The 16116-nt window shown below is 41.0% G+C and overlaps 1 protein-coding gene across 1 annotated transcript in view; it reads right to left on the bottom strand.

Annotated features, from left to right (window-relative positions):
- The window catches only part of LOC122927916 (contactin-associated protein-like 4), a 468829-nt gene that overhangs the window by 182526 nt on the left and 270187 nt on the right, over positions 1 to 16116 (bottom strand). Inside the window, exon 15 of the mRNA XM_044280254.1 lies at positions 5353 to 5509. Coding sequence (XP_044136189.1) covers positions 5353 to 5509 — 157 coding nt within the window. The remainder of the gene's footprint in view (positions 1 to 5352; positions 5510 to 16116) is intronic.

Here is a 16116-nt window from a genome sequence, read left to right as displayed (position 1 = left end):
CTAATTGATTTCTATCAGAATTTCTGTAAAAATTTGATTTGCCACAAATCCGAATTTCCTTGCACTTCGTGATAATGAATCGGTTTTTTCCCCCTAAAATGGCAGGTACTCGTGTTAGAAAGTGAAAGTATGAAGCCTTGGAATGTGATATGACCCAAAATGTGTGCATACAGCCAATCAGCAGATAGTCATACCCTGTGATGTCACAGCCCTATAAAACAAAAAAGGAGTAAATGTGACGCACTGGACTGGCTATTGACCCAAGAGGTGCACTTAGTGGAGTGGACTCACCCAGTCCACTCTAAAAAGAACAATATAATGAAAGAAGGATAACTGGGCACTCTCAGGATATCTGGACCATTTGAAATGTATTGACATTTAATAGCATGAATAACTGTACGTGCTGACAGTGATAATATTAAAATATAAAATACCTATCTGCTAAACCATAAAACACAACATGCAGTGATACAATATGACAAATGGAAAATGGTATACTAAAAATATAAAATACTAAAATTCAAGGAATAAAATGGAATATTCGATAATATCTCGTATGAATATTCGGCAAATATTCGTATGGGAAAGTCTCGTACTAAATGGTTGCGATAAACCAATGTCCTTTAACAACGTCCCTTTCGATATGTATCAGGGATATCCGAAAATAAGCAAAGTCCCAATGCGTAATCAATTAACAAACTCAAGCGGCGTCCCGCTAATAGCATCCACCAGCGGCGTCCCACTGGAATATTAGTGCAGTTTTTAAATAGCTGGATAATAATCGCTGGATAAAATCGAACGGTCTTACCGTCTCCCTTGATAAGTCGACAAAGATGAAGTTATGGTCCTTTGAGTTTGCAGACCAATTTTTCGTAATAAACTCGCACACAGGCAATTGTTTGGCACATGTAGTCAGGCCTTCACCGTGGAATCAGGCCTTGCAAGTTATTTTCCAAATATGCCCTTCGTGTGACAGATGAATCTTTCTTTGCGACTCTCCAGTCAAATCTTTAGCTTCCCAAGTGGTCCAAGATTTGGGGTCCTATCTAGGCTAGGTGCGTTTCGGGGTTTAACATTACCCCTTCCTCAATAGCCTACTAGGGCTACTGAGGAAGGGGTAATGTTAAAGAGGACCTTTCACTAGTATACAAACTAAAAACTAACTCTATCTGTGGGCAGAGCGGCGCCCAGGGGTCCCCCTGCACTTACTAGTATGCCTGGGCGCCGCTCCGTTCGCCCGGTATAGGCTCCGGTGTCTCAGCTCCATCTGTTGTACTGAACTGATTTTTTGTAGGAGGCGTGTCCCTTGCTGCAGCACTGGCCAATCGCAGCGCACAGCTCATAGCATGGTTATGAGCTGTGCGCTGCGATTAGCCAGTGCTGCAGCAAGGGACACGCCTCCTACAAAAAATCTGTCCAATACAACAGACGGAGCTGAGACACCGGAGACTATACCGGGAGAACGGAGCGGCGCCCAGGCATACTAGTAAGTGCAGGGGGACCCCTGGGCGCCGCTCTGCCCACAGATAGAGTTAGTTTTTAGTTTGTATACGAGTGAAAGGTCCTCTTTAAACCCCGAAATGTGTCGAGCCTAGACAGGTCCCCAAACTGCATTGTACTCGTCCGGAAAAAACTAAACATCGAAACGCAATCGCAGACAAAGCTGACTGCAATTGCGTGCCTACTCGCACGGTTTTCCCGCAATGCACACGCGACACATCCGGAGCAAATCCGTGACGCCCGTGTGAAAGAGGCCTTAATCTGTTCTGTTATACTTAGACTTACTGTGCATCAAACTCAGTGTCAACAGGTGGCCTAATATATGGGTTCTTTTATCTAGTTTCTCTTCTGCACCATTCATACTTAGTTACCGTATTTTTTGCCCTATAAGATGCACTTCCCCCTCCCCCAAAAGTGGGGAAAAATAGCAGTGTGTCTTATGGGGCTAATGCTGCGGCTGTCGGGTGTATCGGCTGAGAGGGAGGAGGGGCTGGGGGCCGGCATCTGGTTCTGTAATGGCAGCTTGGCCCGCTGCAGTCACTGTATTCTACTACACTGGGCCCCGCTCACAATAGTATAATCATATCTAACTTGCTGGTATTGTTAAACTTTTCAAATATCATCTGAAATCCAGCGCTTTACTTACTACTAACTTCGTAGCAGTCAGGAGGCCAGGCAGGCGGTAGCGTAACTCACTACGTCACGTGCCTGCTCTGCCCACTTTTTAGAATAAAGCAGGTGGTGCAGGTGCATGGCATAGTGAGTCACTCTGCGAGCGTCCGCCCGGCCTCCTGGCTGCTACAAAGTTAGTAGTAAGTAAAGCACTGGATTTCAGATGATATTTAAATAGTTTAACAATACCTACAAGTTAGATATGATTATATTCCTGTGAGCGGGGCCCGGTGTAGTAGAATAAAGTAACTGCATCGGGCCCCGCTGCCATTACAAAACCAGATGCCGGCCCCCATTCACTACACAGGGACACTGTTATAGGGGATCTTTGGGTGACACATTAGATAAGATGCTATATATGTGTCATCCACAGATCCCCCACAGCAGTGCCATGCCATCCACAGATGCCCCCATAACACTGCAATCCACAGATGCCCCCATAATGATCCCACATAACATTGCCATCCACAGATGCCCCCATAACAGTGCCATCAACATATGCCCCTATAACAGTGCAATCCACATATGCCCCCATAACAGTGCCATCCACATATGCCCCCATAACAGTGCAATCCACAGATGCCTGAATTACAGTGCCATCTACAAATGCCCCCATACCAGTGCCATCCACAGATTCCCCCATAATAGTGTCATCCACAGACCACCATTAGTTCAAAACCCACCAAAAGCACACCTTTTGGTTCAAAATATTTATTTTTATTATTTTCCTCCTCAAAAACCTAGGTGCGTCTTATAGGGCGAAAAATACGGTACATACGAGTTACATTATTGATTCATTTACTGTACACTATTGCCAACAGATAGTTGCTTGGACCCTCAAAAGGAACGGGCAGTGGCAAAAATGTTTTTGTAGCTGGCACAAGTAGCAGCAGATGAAAGGAGTGGTGATAGTAGCAGCCACAGCAACAGCCCATAGCTGCCACTGTCATCCAGCGGTCGTGCTTTGACCAACAATCCCGCTGTACTGGAATGGTTGACTCACTCTTCAACATCATCTCAGGTGACCACAGATACACACAGCCAAGAATCAGTGCGTTCCTCTGACACACTTAGTTGGCATGGCCTAGGAACAAGCTCTGTGCCTTCAACTGTCCACAACTGCCTCTTTCCTTTGCTGCTCCTTCTGCTTGGGAAGTTATGCATACTTCAGGCTCTGCTCCGCTTTTCATCAAGGGAGTACTTAGTGAACACAGTCAGCAACTACTGGCTAGCACAGATTTGAAGGAGAGGTGCCCTCCCCTAGTTGTGCAATTAGCGACTACATTCGGGTGGGAGCACTTGTGAGCAGTCAGGGACGTGGCCATGAGACTGTTGAGGGTGACATAAGTGGCAGACAGTAGTGGATGATGATGTAGCTGATCGCATATAGGAGTAGAGTGAAATGGGACATGATCATCATCATTAGGGGGTGAGGGTGGAAGTAGGCCTGTGAGACAGCAGCAGGGTGGCAGCAGTGTGAGGTCTGGAGCCAAATGAGCCCAGGGTAGACCATCTGCTACTCAGGAGCCTACTTGTCCAGAAAGAACTAACGGTGCAGGGGTTCATTGAGACAGATGCAACAGGCAGTCACCACGCAGTGGTGGTAGGGAAATTACATAGTCTCCAGTGTGGGAATTTTTTTTCAAGCTGCCAGAGAACGCCATTTGTAGAATCTGTGGGCAGAAGGTGAAGCGTGGCCAGGGTGCCAATGTTGGCACTACAGTCCTGCATCAACACATGCAGCATCACCATATAGTGGCCTTGGAAAACTGTGGTGCTAATGTAGTGGTACCGCCTGATGCAGCAACTGCTACATCACCCAGTAGCCTGCACCCCTTCTCCAGCAGTCAAGGCTCCACCACCTCAGCAGAAAAGAACTGTGTTTCCTTCCCATCATCTACTGGTCCTGATGCTCCTGCTCCATCTCCTCCTCCTCCTACTGTCATTTGTTTCTTCAGCAATCAATCACTAAGGAGATTGCAAAAAGACAACAGTATGCGTGTACTCATCCAACGGCAGGGAAGCTCAATATGCTCCTGGCCAAGTTGCTGGTACTACAGTCCCTCCCTTTCAATGTGGTGGACCCTGCAACTTTCCGAGAACCAATGGCCTGTGTTGAGCCAAAGTGGAGAGTCCCAAGCCAACAATACTTTTCCAAAAAGGCTGTACCAGCCCTGCACACATAGGTTGAACAGAAGGTGGGCCAGTGCTTGAGCCTGTCGGTGTCTGCTAAAGTTCAAGGCAGCGTCAAAGTGTGTCAGTGTAACTACTGTCAAGGACAATATATGTCCTTTATGGGTAACTGGGTAAATGTGGTTCCTGTCGAGCCAGCAACTTAGCCAGGTGACAGCACTGCCGTGTTCTCAAGCTATGAGTCCTGCGCCATTGTCCTCCTCTGCCTTCTCATCTTTAACCTTGTCCTCAGCATCCACTTCAGGCACAATTCAGAGTGCTCCTCCAGCATACCACCTTTGCACAGCATGGCAGTGTCACGCTGTTCTGCACCTGGTTTGCCTGGGCGAATGGAGTCACACTGGGAAGAATCTGCTCCGCGTGCTTAAAGAAGAAATCAAATTCTGGTTCTCTCTTTGTCAACTGAAAATCGGAACCATGATCACCGACAATGGGAAAAACATTGGGTCAGTGTTGCATCAAGGAGGGCTGACCTGGCCTCTTTGCATGCAAATGGATGTATGTTGTTTTGTTTGTTTTTATAGCCATTTCAGGGAAAATTGATTTGTTACAAGGCAGTGTAAACCAAAAATATGGGTGGTCACTGGAACCCAAATGACCTTGACCCCAGAAACTAGATCCCCATTTATAAAGACTAAATCTAGATTGTTATTTCCTTTGGTTGGTGACTTAACTAGCTATTTTAGAGATACTCCTTAATGTGCATCAATTAGACTCCTGCTTTTGCATTAAAGAGCACTAGAGATTTTTCAGCCTACATCAGGCATGTTAAAGTCACCAATAAATGCAATATACTGTAGTACATCCTTTTTCTGCCATTTGAGAAATGTAATTAACCAACTTGTTATCATCATTCTCTCTTTGTCCTGGAGGCCTATACACTACACTAATTCAAAAACAGTTCTCTCTTTAGATGCATGCAATACAATTCATATAAATATCTAAAAACAAGAGCATTACAGTTAATGTAATATTCATATACATTACCATTCACTTTTGTCAGCATCACAATTGCAATAATGTTGGGAATCCTCACAGTTTCCTTCAAGTCCACATGCACATCTGTTTTCATTTGGCAAGGAACCAGTCCAGTAGGTATGAGTCTGATTATTACGTCCAACCCACCATGTGAAAGGGATGTTACCTAGAATAAAAATATATTTTCATATTTATTTATGGCTAATAATAAAATAAAACCTATAAGAAAGGTGATTCAGTTCAGTTCGATTGTTCAATCCATCTACCTATCTTTATATCTATTTATCTAAAGAATAGAGATAAGTGAATCAATTTCAAACCAATCAGATGGGACCAAAATTTTATAAACAATTTTGGGCGATTTGATTCAGGCAAATTTTGTGAGAAAGAGAAAGCAAGAGAGAATCAAACTTTTTTTTAAAGTAAGATATAAGTAACATAGCATAAGAAACAATAGAGAAAAAAAGACCACTCCTATGAGATATCGGAATGTCACACATACACACATTTTCAGGCCAGTAGGAGCATTTTCAATTCAGGTAGAATTGATTTGGTTCCAAATTAAATTGATCAACTATTTTGGCCGAATCGATTCCAAGTCAAATTTTAAATGATTTGTTCATCTGTACTACAGAAGAAAGGCAGTCATAGCTAGTAAATGCATAGAGCAGAGTTAACTATTGTTTATAAGCGGACAATTTCAATGCTTTTCTTTTGCAAGGGTTCTTTATTTAAGAGCAGTAAGCTATAGAAATCTCTGTCATAGGTTGATATCATCGTAAATTCCTTAATACATTTTAGATACCTTTGTGGAAAAAAATTTGTTATCTGTTACCTTTTTAATTCTGACTAAGATAGGATTTTACTCCTTACATGAGGGACAAAACATATAAAGTGGATTTCAATCAAAATCATAGTTTGAAGCTAATTTGTAACTTTTTAAATAAATTTGCTGTAGTTTTTGTTTAACTCTGTACAAATTGAATGCACACACATTTCCATAATGTATATGCTAAACAATATTATATACCACCATCAGAAAGGAATTATACTAGGACGCATAGTGTATCTATCAATATAGTTAAATTTACAACCTTCCTCGATACACTTAAGATTTACTTTAAGTTAAAAGATGCTTTGCAAATAACCTAATTTTTCATTATTGTCAAATATGTTACTTATATTAGTGGAAAAGAGCACCAGGAGCCTGCATACTCACTGAGGCATGATATTAGACTCATTTATCTTGAGAGGCTCATGTCTACATTTTAAAATTAAAGGTGAAAAAAAGCATCATGCTAAGTGTAGGCATCTATTTTCTGCAATATTTGTACAAAGGACAGATATTAAAATTGGTTTTGTAAAAGACATAATAAAGTATTAAATGCAAATTGCTTTCATATCAGACACAATGAATGAAAGTACTGTATATTGTGCACTTTTACCAACTTTTCCAGATTTCTGAATACAAAAGTGTTCTCTACATAAGGTGTCATTATTTCAATCTAAAGAGGTTCAAAATTTCATAAAAATTAATTTATCACAGTTCTGATAGATATAGACATCAGATGTCAGGTAGTCACTAGCCTATAGAATTTTATGTACCTTTTTTCTATGTCTTACTTCGTATAGACATGATATGATGGACCTGCTTAAGAAATTCGAAGGAATAGTGATTGATGTGTGGCCGGCCTTGATACATCCATCCCACACCAAATGGGACTGAGGGCTACCAATCGTTTCCTTGATATCAAAAGCAATCATTACAAGGGCAATAACAATTTTGTTTTTCGTTTGCTAGAATTCATCTTGATCCATAACTATTTTGTATTCGATTCTAAGTACCACCACCATCTCAGGGGCACTGGTATGGGGAGTCCCTAATTTGTTCCTGGGCTGGTGGGAGGATACAATAGTGTTTTCTGACCAATATGCTAACTGGGTCTCACATTTTTTACTGTGGGTAAGATATATCGATGACATTCTGATATTGTAGTCAGGTGAGAAACAAGGTTTTCAGCTATTTGTCGAGGCACTGAATGAGAACAACATCAGGATTTCTGCCACCACCTACATTAGTGGCAGCAACCCCCCCCCCCCTTATTCTCCTCCGCCTCCACCTCCTCCTCCACTGCAAACTCTGAATTCTCTCGGGGAAGCGGCAACAGGCCCGGCTGAAATTAACTTGCTTGGGTGGCTAAAAGCACACCGCCACAGAGCTGGGGCAGGGTATAAGGGACAAGGTTTGGCTGTGTCTGATAATGGCCATAAGTTGTTGGCAACTTTGCAGCTCGGCAAGCTCACACACATGGCAATCATACAGCATATATGTACCATGCACAACAAGCATCACAAACTTATACAGTACTATAACTAAAAACCTAACAAACAAGAGTTAAACCAATGGCATGAACTTTTAAGAACTCATAACCAAATAACCATAACATATTTAACAACCATAAACCATAATAATAATTATAATACCAACTATAATACAAACAAAAAACTATAATAATAGCAGAACAGAATGTCATTGCAGAAATATTTACAGCTGACAACACTGGTGGCAGAATACATACGTAATTCCTTGGCCAACCCAGGAGGGGAGATGAGGGGGGGACACCACAGTTCCAACAGAGGCAGGACAACACTCTACAAGGCCAGTTTCATGACACCCAGCCAGCACCCTCACCCTGATGCACGGCCTAGTGTCACAAGGAGGGAAACATTGTGGAAGATTGTGAAGGAGTACATAGCAGACTGTGTCAGCGTCCTTGGTGATCCCTCTGTGCCTTACTATTTGGTGTCCAAGCTGGTCACGTGGCACAAACTTGCACTCTATGCCTCAGAGATTCTGGGATGCCCTGCCGCCAGTGTTTTGTCAGAGCGGGTATATAGTGTTGCTAGGGGCATAATAACTGATAAGCGCATCCGTCTGTCAACTGACTAAAAAAAATGAACAAGGCCTGGATCGCCCCTGACTTCTCTACTCCACCAGAGGAAAGCGGGTGAACAACAAGGCACTTTAAATGTGTTGTTTGTAAAGTACTGAATGCACTGTATTCACATGCACCTCTGCCACCAAAAAGGTTATATGGTTCAATCTTCCTTTTTTCGCCCTTCTCCTCCTCCTCCTCCATCATATCAACATGATTTTTAGGCTGCCCTCGCTCAAAATGTTTTTTAGGGTCAGCAAAACCCTTGCACAGGTGCCAGGGGCGACACTCAGTGACATCTCTGTGGGCTCCCTTACTCTTGAAAAAGTCTATGGTGCACCAATATGCCTTAAAGTTTTCCTGCCATTCATCAGCGTCAGGTACGCCATGAATGCCACAGGCAGCACATTGACTGTAGGCAGGCCACTATAGCTAAGTAATAAGGGACATGGAAGATATACTATATTGGACTGTAGTATTCAGGGTAAATGATCGTGTGGGCACTTTGCGATAAATAAGTGTGTTTGTGGTTGCAGTTTGGGCAATCAGTCTCTAAAAGGTTTGCCATCGCCTTCACTGTTTTAGAGGGTTAGCACTTCCTAGAGGCCAAGATAAAACACACAAAGGGAAATGAAGGAGATGACTTATCTTGAGCAGAGCTGGAGCAGACGATCCACCACAAATCAAGAGCTCCCAGGAAAGAACTATAACCTTCACAGGCCACTGGGTGGAAGGAAGGATAAATAGCCTCACTAACAATGAAACCCAGTACACCTGAGGGAAGGTAGATCCAGCTTAAACCCAAATCAAAACAAACAAAGAAGTCAGACATGTGCAGCCAGTCTGACAGATCTCCGCACATTCACAGAGCAAGGCGTGACAATTTATCACATGAATCCACAGTACATGGACAGTATATTTGGCACAAAACAGTTAAATTTGTCCCAAATAGAAATAATTCTATGCTGAATTACTGTATATATGGTTGCTGCCTAAATTCACGCACAGATGAAACCCACACTAAGGATTTTTGTCCCAAATAGAAATAATTCTCTGCTGAATTACTGTATATATGGTTGCGGCCTAAATGCAGACACAGATGTGACCCAAACTAATGACATTTGTCCCAAATAGAAATTATTCTAGGCTGGAATACTGTATATAACGTTTATGGATTGAGCGCACACACAGATGTGGCACAAATTAGGTTAATTTCCCCAGAAAAATTAATTTCTATGATAGAGCGGTGCACATCTCACTAGCAGGCACACTGTAGTGAATAAGTCCCTTTTTAGAATTTCTGCTAAACACACTGCTTTCTGATGGTGTACTGTGGATCTCACTGATATGTAATATTTATTTCTTTTGAAAGCTTTTTGGTACTGAACACAGCGATTTTCCAGCCCTGCACTATCTGCCTCTTCCTGCAGACGCCAGTCCCTAATACTGCTAAATTGAATGCTACACTGCTGTCAAACACACACTTTAGTCCTGAAGAGGACTGTTTTGTCTTTCAAGAGCTTTTTGGGAGTTCGATCGTTGTAATTTCAGCAAACCGCTATATGTCCCTGCCTACTGTCGGCTCTCTCTGACGCTGAATGATCCGAGATCGGGACATCGGCTCCTGGATAAACTAGTACCACGTAATTCGGTCCAGCCAACCAGTGTAAGGCTTATAGCTAACATGGCTATGGCACTACACTGGAGGGAATTACTTACATGAACACTGATTGGATGCTTCAGGAGGCGCCAAACAAGCGGGGCGGAGACTTGAGCAATGCGACAAGCACACGTGGTATTCGGTCGAGTACCGCCACGAGCCGAGCATAGCGATGCTTGAGCCGAACCGGTACTCGGCCGAGCATGCTCGCTCATCACTAGTGATAAACCTATCTCCAGACATGTGACTTTGAAGCATAATGGTGATGTCAGAGTGCTGACTAGCGTTGGGCGCAAATATGTGAATCGTGAATATCAACACTTCGAGAATTCGCGTATATTTAGAATATAGTGATATATTTGTAATTTTAAATATTCTAGATTTTTTTTCATCATTAACCTCCCTTCTTGCTTGTGGGCCAATGAGAAGGCTGCAATGTATTTGTCTGAGCTTAGCAACATCCCTAGCAGTGATGAGCGGCATAAGCAATATTTGAATTTACAATATTTCATGAATATTTGGGTGAATATTCATCATATATTCGCAAATTCTATATTTAGTGATCTCCAGTCATAATTTTCTTGATTGCGAAAATCGGAAATCGTAAAATTTGTAATACAAATATTTGCGATACAAAAATTTTAGCTCAACACTACTCCTAAAGTCAAATATTTTGCAGCCTTCTCCTTGGCCCACAAGCAAGAAGTAGTGAGGGATCATGGGCACCGATGACAAAAATCTAGAATATTTGTGATTACGAAGAAATAGCACTATATTCTAGATATTCGAGAATTCTCGAAGTGCCAATATTTGCGATAAATATTTGCGATTAGAATATTTGCGATCAACACTAATCCCTAGCAACCAACAGGAAAGTTGTCTACCCCTTACTATATAAGAACCTCCCCAGCTTTTCTACAGTTTTTTTTAAGTTCTGAGAGAGACAGCAGTGTCATTGCTGTGCTCTGTGCTTTCCACACTACATTAGATAGATAGTCAGATAGCTTATATATATATATATATATATATATATATAATACAGATTGTTAGCGGGAGAGTGTCAATGTATATATCTGATATAGTGCAGCTGTTGCAGTGCAGTGTGTTAGGTAGTGTGTGGTAGGTTCTGCTGTCCATACATACATGCAGACCTGCTAAAATTTGAAGTTTCATTAGTGCCGATTAGAGCAATCACGAATATATTGGAGCACTCTAACTGCATATATAGACATTTTTAATGTTCTGCCGTTCAAACATTTTATTCAGTCTCAGAAAACTTTTAGCAGCTTGGAAAATGTACCAAAGTGACCCACGCCTGAATTTCGCATGCATTGCGCGAATATATCATTTCCGATTTTTCACAAGAAAATAATTTTGAATTTGCGAATTGACGAATATTCGCCAAATTATTAGTGAAATTTAGCAATATAACCCCTGCTGCTCATCACTAGTGCTGACATTTTGCGTGATAGAGACAATTAGGACAGGTACCGTATTAGAGGTGGAGATCTTGACACCATTTTGAAACAAAAAGAAGCCAGATGGACATATAGGTTAAATACTACCACCATGTAATAGTGCAAGAGGAAATAATAGACAGAGGGACACACTGCTGGGTCTTTTGCCCTATGTGTCCCTAATGCTGTCTGTATAAAACATCACTATACAACCCTGAAAAGTCCCTCTTGTCCGTTTTTGACTGCTCAGCTTCGTCAGACAGGTGTGAATAGGGTACCTCACCCCTGACGCTATTGAGTATCGCAAATTGAGCACCTTGACATATACAGAATGTACAACCCGGTGTTCCTGCCTAACTTAATATGACAGATATAGAGTCACACCAGCATTGTTGTGTATACCAAAATACAGGGAGCACCTAATATTGCATAAAAATGTCCCAATCAAAAGCGCACCTGATAGTGCACCAACAAATACACCAACGCGTTTCATCTGCATCTGCCGACTCATCAGGGAACTAGTATGCTGTTATGGCTAAATGATGCCAGGGTATATTATACACAAGGATGGTCAATACTAGAAATGTTAGGGTCTAATCATCCCAATAAGGGTGATGTCATATAGTCAACCCAAATCAATGCTCAAAAATCGTCCATATACTGTAAACTGAACAAAGTGTTATGGCCAGATATCGCCAAAATGTGTCCTATACATATCCAGTAAAGTATGCACAAGTGCTCAGAACAATAGTAAAATATACTCATCTGTTCAGAGTTCAATGTGTATTGCTCCGAGAGTAGTGATGTGTGTGTCCTCCATGGCGTCCTGCGTATGCCCAAGCCCTTTGGGGCCCTAAAAACCCACATTGATTTATTGTCAAATAACACTATGTATACAGCCTTCCCCCGCTGTGTCACCCACTTCCCTTCCTCTCCATTACCACAAGCAGCATAAGCTACAGCAGTAGCACCAGCTCAGTAATATCAGCAAGATGGAGAAATTGTTTGATGTGTCATGCCAGGCTGGCATGAATCAGCAAACGGAGATGTACCGCCTCAACACCCAGGTTCAGTTTTACCTGAACTATGACTTTTCTCAGGGGCATGCTGTGTTCCCTGACCCGATGGACTTCTGGGCAAGCAGACTGGACCAGTGGCCTGAACTGGTCCAGTATGCTGTCTTTGTTCTCCCTTTTATAGCCTCCAGTGTCATCTTAGAGAGGGCTCCAGGGAGTAAATGGCATTGTGACACTTAAACAGATGAAGTTGTCCTTCATCATTGTATACAAACATCATTTTTGTCAGAATGAAAGAGGCATGAATCTAAGAGCCCTGTCATGCATCATGCCACTGTCTGCCTCCCTACCATCATGTTCTATACTGTATGGCTGCTGTTGTCATAATTCCACTGTCACTATCTGCCTGCCTATCATCATGTGTTATACTGTATGGCTGCTGCTGCTGCCGCAATAATGCCACTGTCACTGGCTGCCTGCCAACCATCATGTTCCCTCACCGTATGGCTGCTGCTGTCAACATCATGCCACTGCCACTGTTGGCCTGCTTACCATGTTCTGTACAGCATAGCTACTGCCACTACTGCCACTAAACAGCCCATGCACAAATCTACTACTTTGTCTGTTCCATGTTGTGCTGCCACTATTGAGGTCACATCCCACTATTTACCCTACCCTGTCTGCATTGTACACACTGTACTGCTTCTGCTCCAAATTAAAAGTGAGAATATTCCCAGGCTTGTTCAGAACAAAAAGAGAAAAAGCCACCAAGGGGGTGCCACAGACTCCAATGAATACTGAATAAGGCACTAAAAATGATTTAAACTTATAAAAGTTGCTGTAAAAGTTATTTTAACAATAACATTTTATATTGAAAAAAGAATAAATGATTTACTTCACTGAGGAGGAGGTCAAAGGGATAAAGCTCAAGACACCCATTGACTCTACCTCCTTAGCCAGGATCACTTGTAATATGTTAGGAACAAACACGGCAGTACCCAAGGGTTACTTCTTGTTGTTTCCTTTTTGTTATCATCACAGTTGGGCTCAACGTATTTCGGGGGTTCTTAGAATACCCCCTTCTTCAGGAACAGTCAGAAAAAATAACAATACAGCCATAAAAAGTATCTTTACTGGTGCGTCTTATATACTATACCTTTAGTAAGTGCCATGTGGTGGGGAGGAGGGAGGGAACGTCACTTCCAGTTTACGGACCGGAAGTGTGTGTTCCACTGTGGAACGCATATTAGAATCATGTTTTATTAAAATATAATTGGTGATGCAGTGGCTCCAGGTTTATCCTTGGATCCCTGGTGTTGGAGGATAACACCAGGGACCTCTGTGGGGGAAGAGAGGTGTGAGAATCAAAAAATGAGCGGGACAGGAGGGAACTTGTTCAGAACAAGCCACTCTTTGTTTGACAATTAACACTTGTGCATGTATAAATATGACAGGCACTGTCCCTGTTAAAGTCTATTTTTTGGATGCTTGTGCAAAAGTCACTCTCTTTTCTGACAACACTTTTGCATTTTTAAATAAGGGTAGGCATTTTGCCCCAATGAAGGCATCATTTTTTTGATTCTTGTATAGCCACTTGTAAAGCCACTCTATCTTCTGACACCTAACACTTGTGCATGTATAAAAATGGGCCCCCATTGAGGCATAATTTTTAGACTCTTATGCAGAACAATCCATTTTTTCTTCACATCAATATGTGATAGCGTGACTATAAACAGGGGTATCAGAGGCATATTTTGAGGCAAGAAACCACAGTTTTTCTCATAATGCCATGTGTAATATCCATAATATCCACCATCTGCCGCTGATAATAGACATTTTTGGAAGCTTCCTAATATGAAGGAGCATAATAGATGTGATAGCACGGTGTGTTGTTAAAACGCTTTTAACACCGTCAATCATGCAGCTACATATATATAATCAGTGTCATTTCAAAAAATTAACAAAAAAGATGACAAAAAAAATTTGAGTGCTAGAAGACTAGGGAGTGTTATGAACCAATTTCAGGACAATTGGAGCAACTTGGATTCATGAAGAATCAATTCGGTTTTGAATTGACAAAAAAATTAACTGAATCGGACATACTTCTCAAATGTATAGTAGTCTATTTATTTAAGAATACTGAAAAGGTATCCAGAATTAAAATGGGATAAGATATACACAATGGAAGCCTTTGAGTATTAGATATTATTACATACAATTTGGCAGGTACATGAGTATGTTTTATAATAAAAACAGAAAATTGTCTTCATTCAGTAATAACATCTTTAAGTCAGCTTTCATATTCAGTTTATGATTCAAGTAGTAGTAAATCTGCTTCCAGTTAAATTGATTGTGGTTTGCTATATTACTATATGAGTCTCAAGAGAAAGTTCATTAAAATTAATGTGTCTATAATTAAGTTAATTCATATGCCATTTGTACAGTTATAAATTATTTACTGTTGAAATGGCCATTATTGAATTGCATGTGAAGCATAACCTCATATAATAAAACTGTTATATCTAATTTAAAATGAATTTCTAATAGATCTATTTCTCCCTATATCTCTAATGAGAATGAAGCAGGAGCATAATAAATGGTATCTGTCACACTATAATTTGGTATGGTATTCTTATTCGATGTTTGAAAGGGTATTTCCTCATTTGATATAAATAAAATCTCAAGCTATCATTAGTTCGTATCAAGAGATAGAAAATGATAAATGACCAGGCTCCAGCAGTGATATTTTTTCTAGGAAACCATTAAACATATAGGATCAAAATTACTAAAATTGTTACTAATAGCGGCTGCAGAATTTATAGAGATAGCCCTATTCTCTCAACCTAAACTGGAATATAAAGTATTCATCCAACCTTCAGTATCCTTTAAAATTTATTTTTTATTAGGTTTTATAAGCATTCAATATTAATACTTTCTGGATGTGAAAACAGCATTCTGTGAAAACTGTTAAGCTGGATAGCTTTTAGAGCATCTGTCACCATTATCAACCCTATTAAACCAGACTACTGCTTGGTAGGGTTGATCATGATGACTAAAAGAGCACTTTCTCTCTGTAATTGGTATTACCAATGCAACTAAATTATTTTATTTATGAATATTAACCACTTCCCATCTGGGCCATTTGCCCCCTTCCTGACCAGGCCTAATTTAGCAAATCTGACATATCTCACTTTATGTGGTAATAACTTTGGAACGCCTTTACTTATACAAGTCATTCAGAGCTTGTTTTCTCGTGACGCATTGTACTAATAGTCATAAATTTGAGTCAATATATTTCACCTTTATTTATGAAAAAGCCCAAATTTACCCAAAATTTTGAAAAATTTCACTTTTTTGGGCAGATTTTCCATTTTAATCAATCTTTTTCTTTAACACATCGATGGTTAACAGCCAAACAAAACTCTATATTTATTACCCAGATTCTGTGGTTTACACGCCACATGTGGTCATAAACTGCTGTATGGGCACACGGCAGGGAGCAGAAGAAAAGAAACTCCACATGGTTTTTAGATGCCATGTCCCATTTGAAGCCCCCCTGATGTACCCTTACAGTAGAAATTCCCAAGAAGTGACCCATTTTGGAAACTAGGGGATAAGGTGCCAGTTTAATTGGTACTATTGGTACTATTTTTGGGTACATATGATTTTTTGATCATTCATTGGTTGTTTTAGCACAGTTTTTA

The sequence above is a fragment of the Bufo gargarizans genome, chromosome 1 (genome assembly GCF_014858855.1).
Source record: "Bufo gargarizans isolate SCDJY-AF-19 chromosome 1, ASM1485885v1, whole genome shotgun sequence".
NCBI classification, from domain to species: domain Eukaryota; kingdom Metazoa; phylum Chordata; class Amphibia; order Anura; family Bufonidae; genus Bufo; species Bufo gargarizans.
The sequence above is the reverse complement of the archived record's forward strand: the minus strand, read 5'-3'. Positions and strand labels throughout refer to the sequence as shown.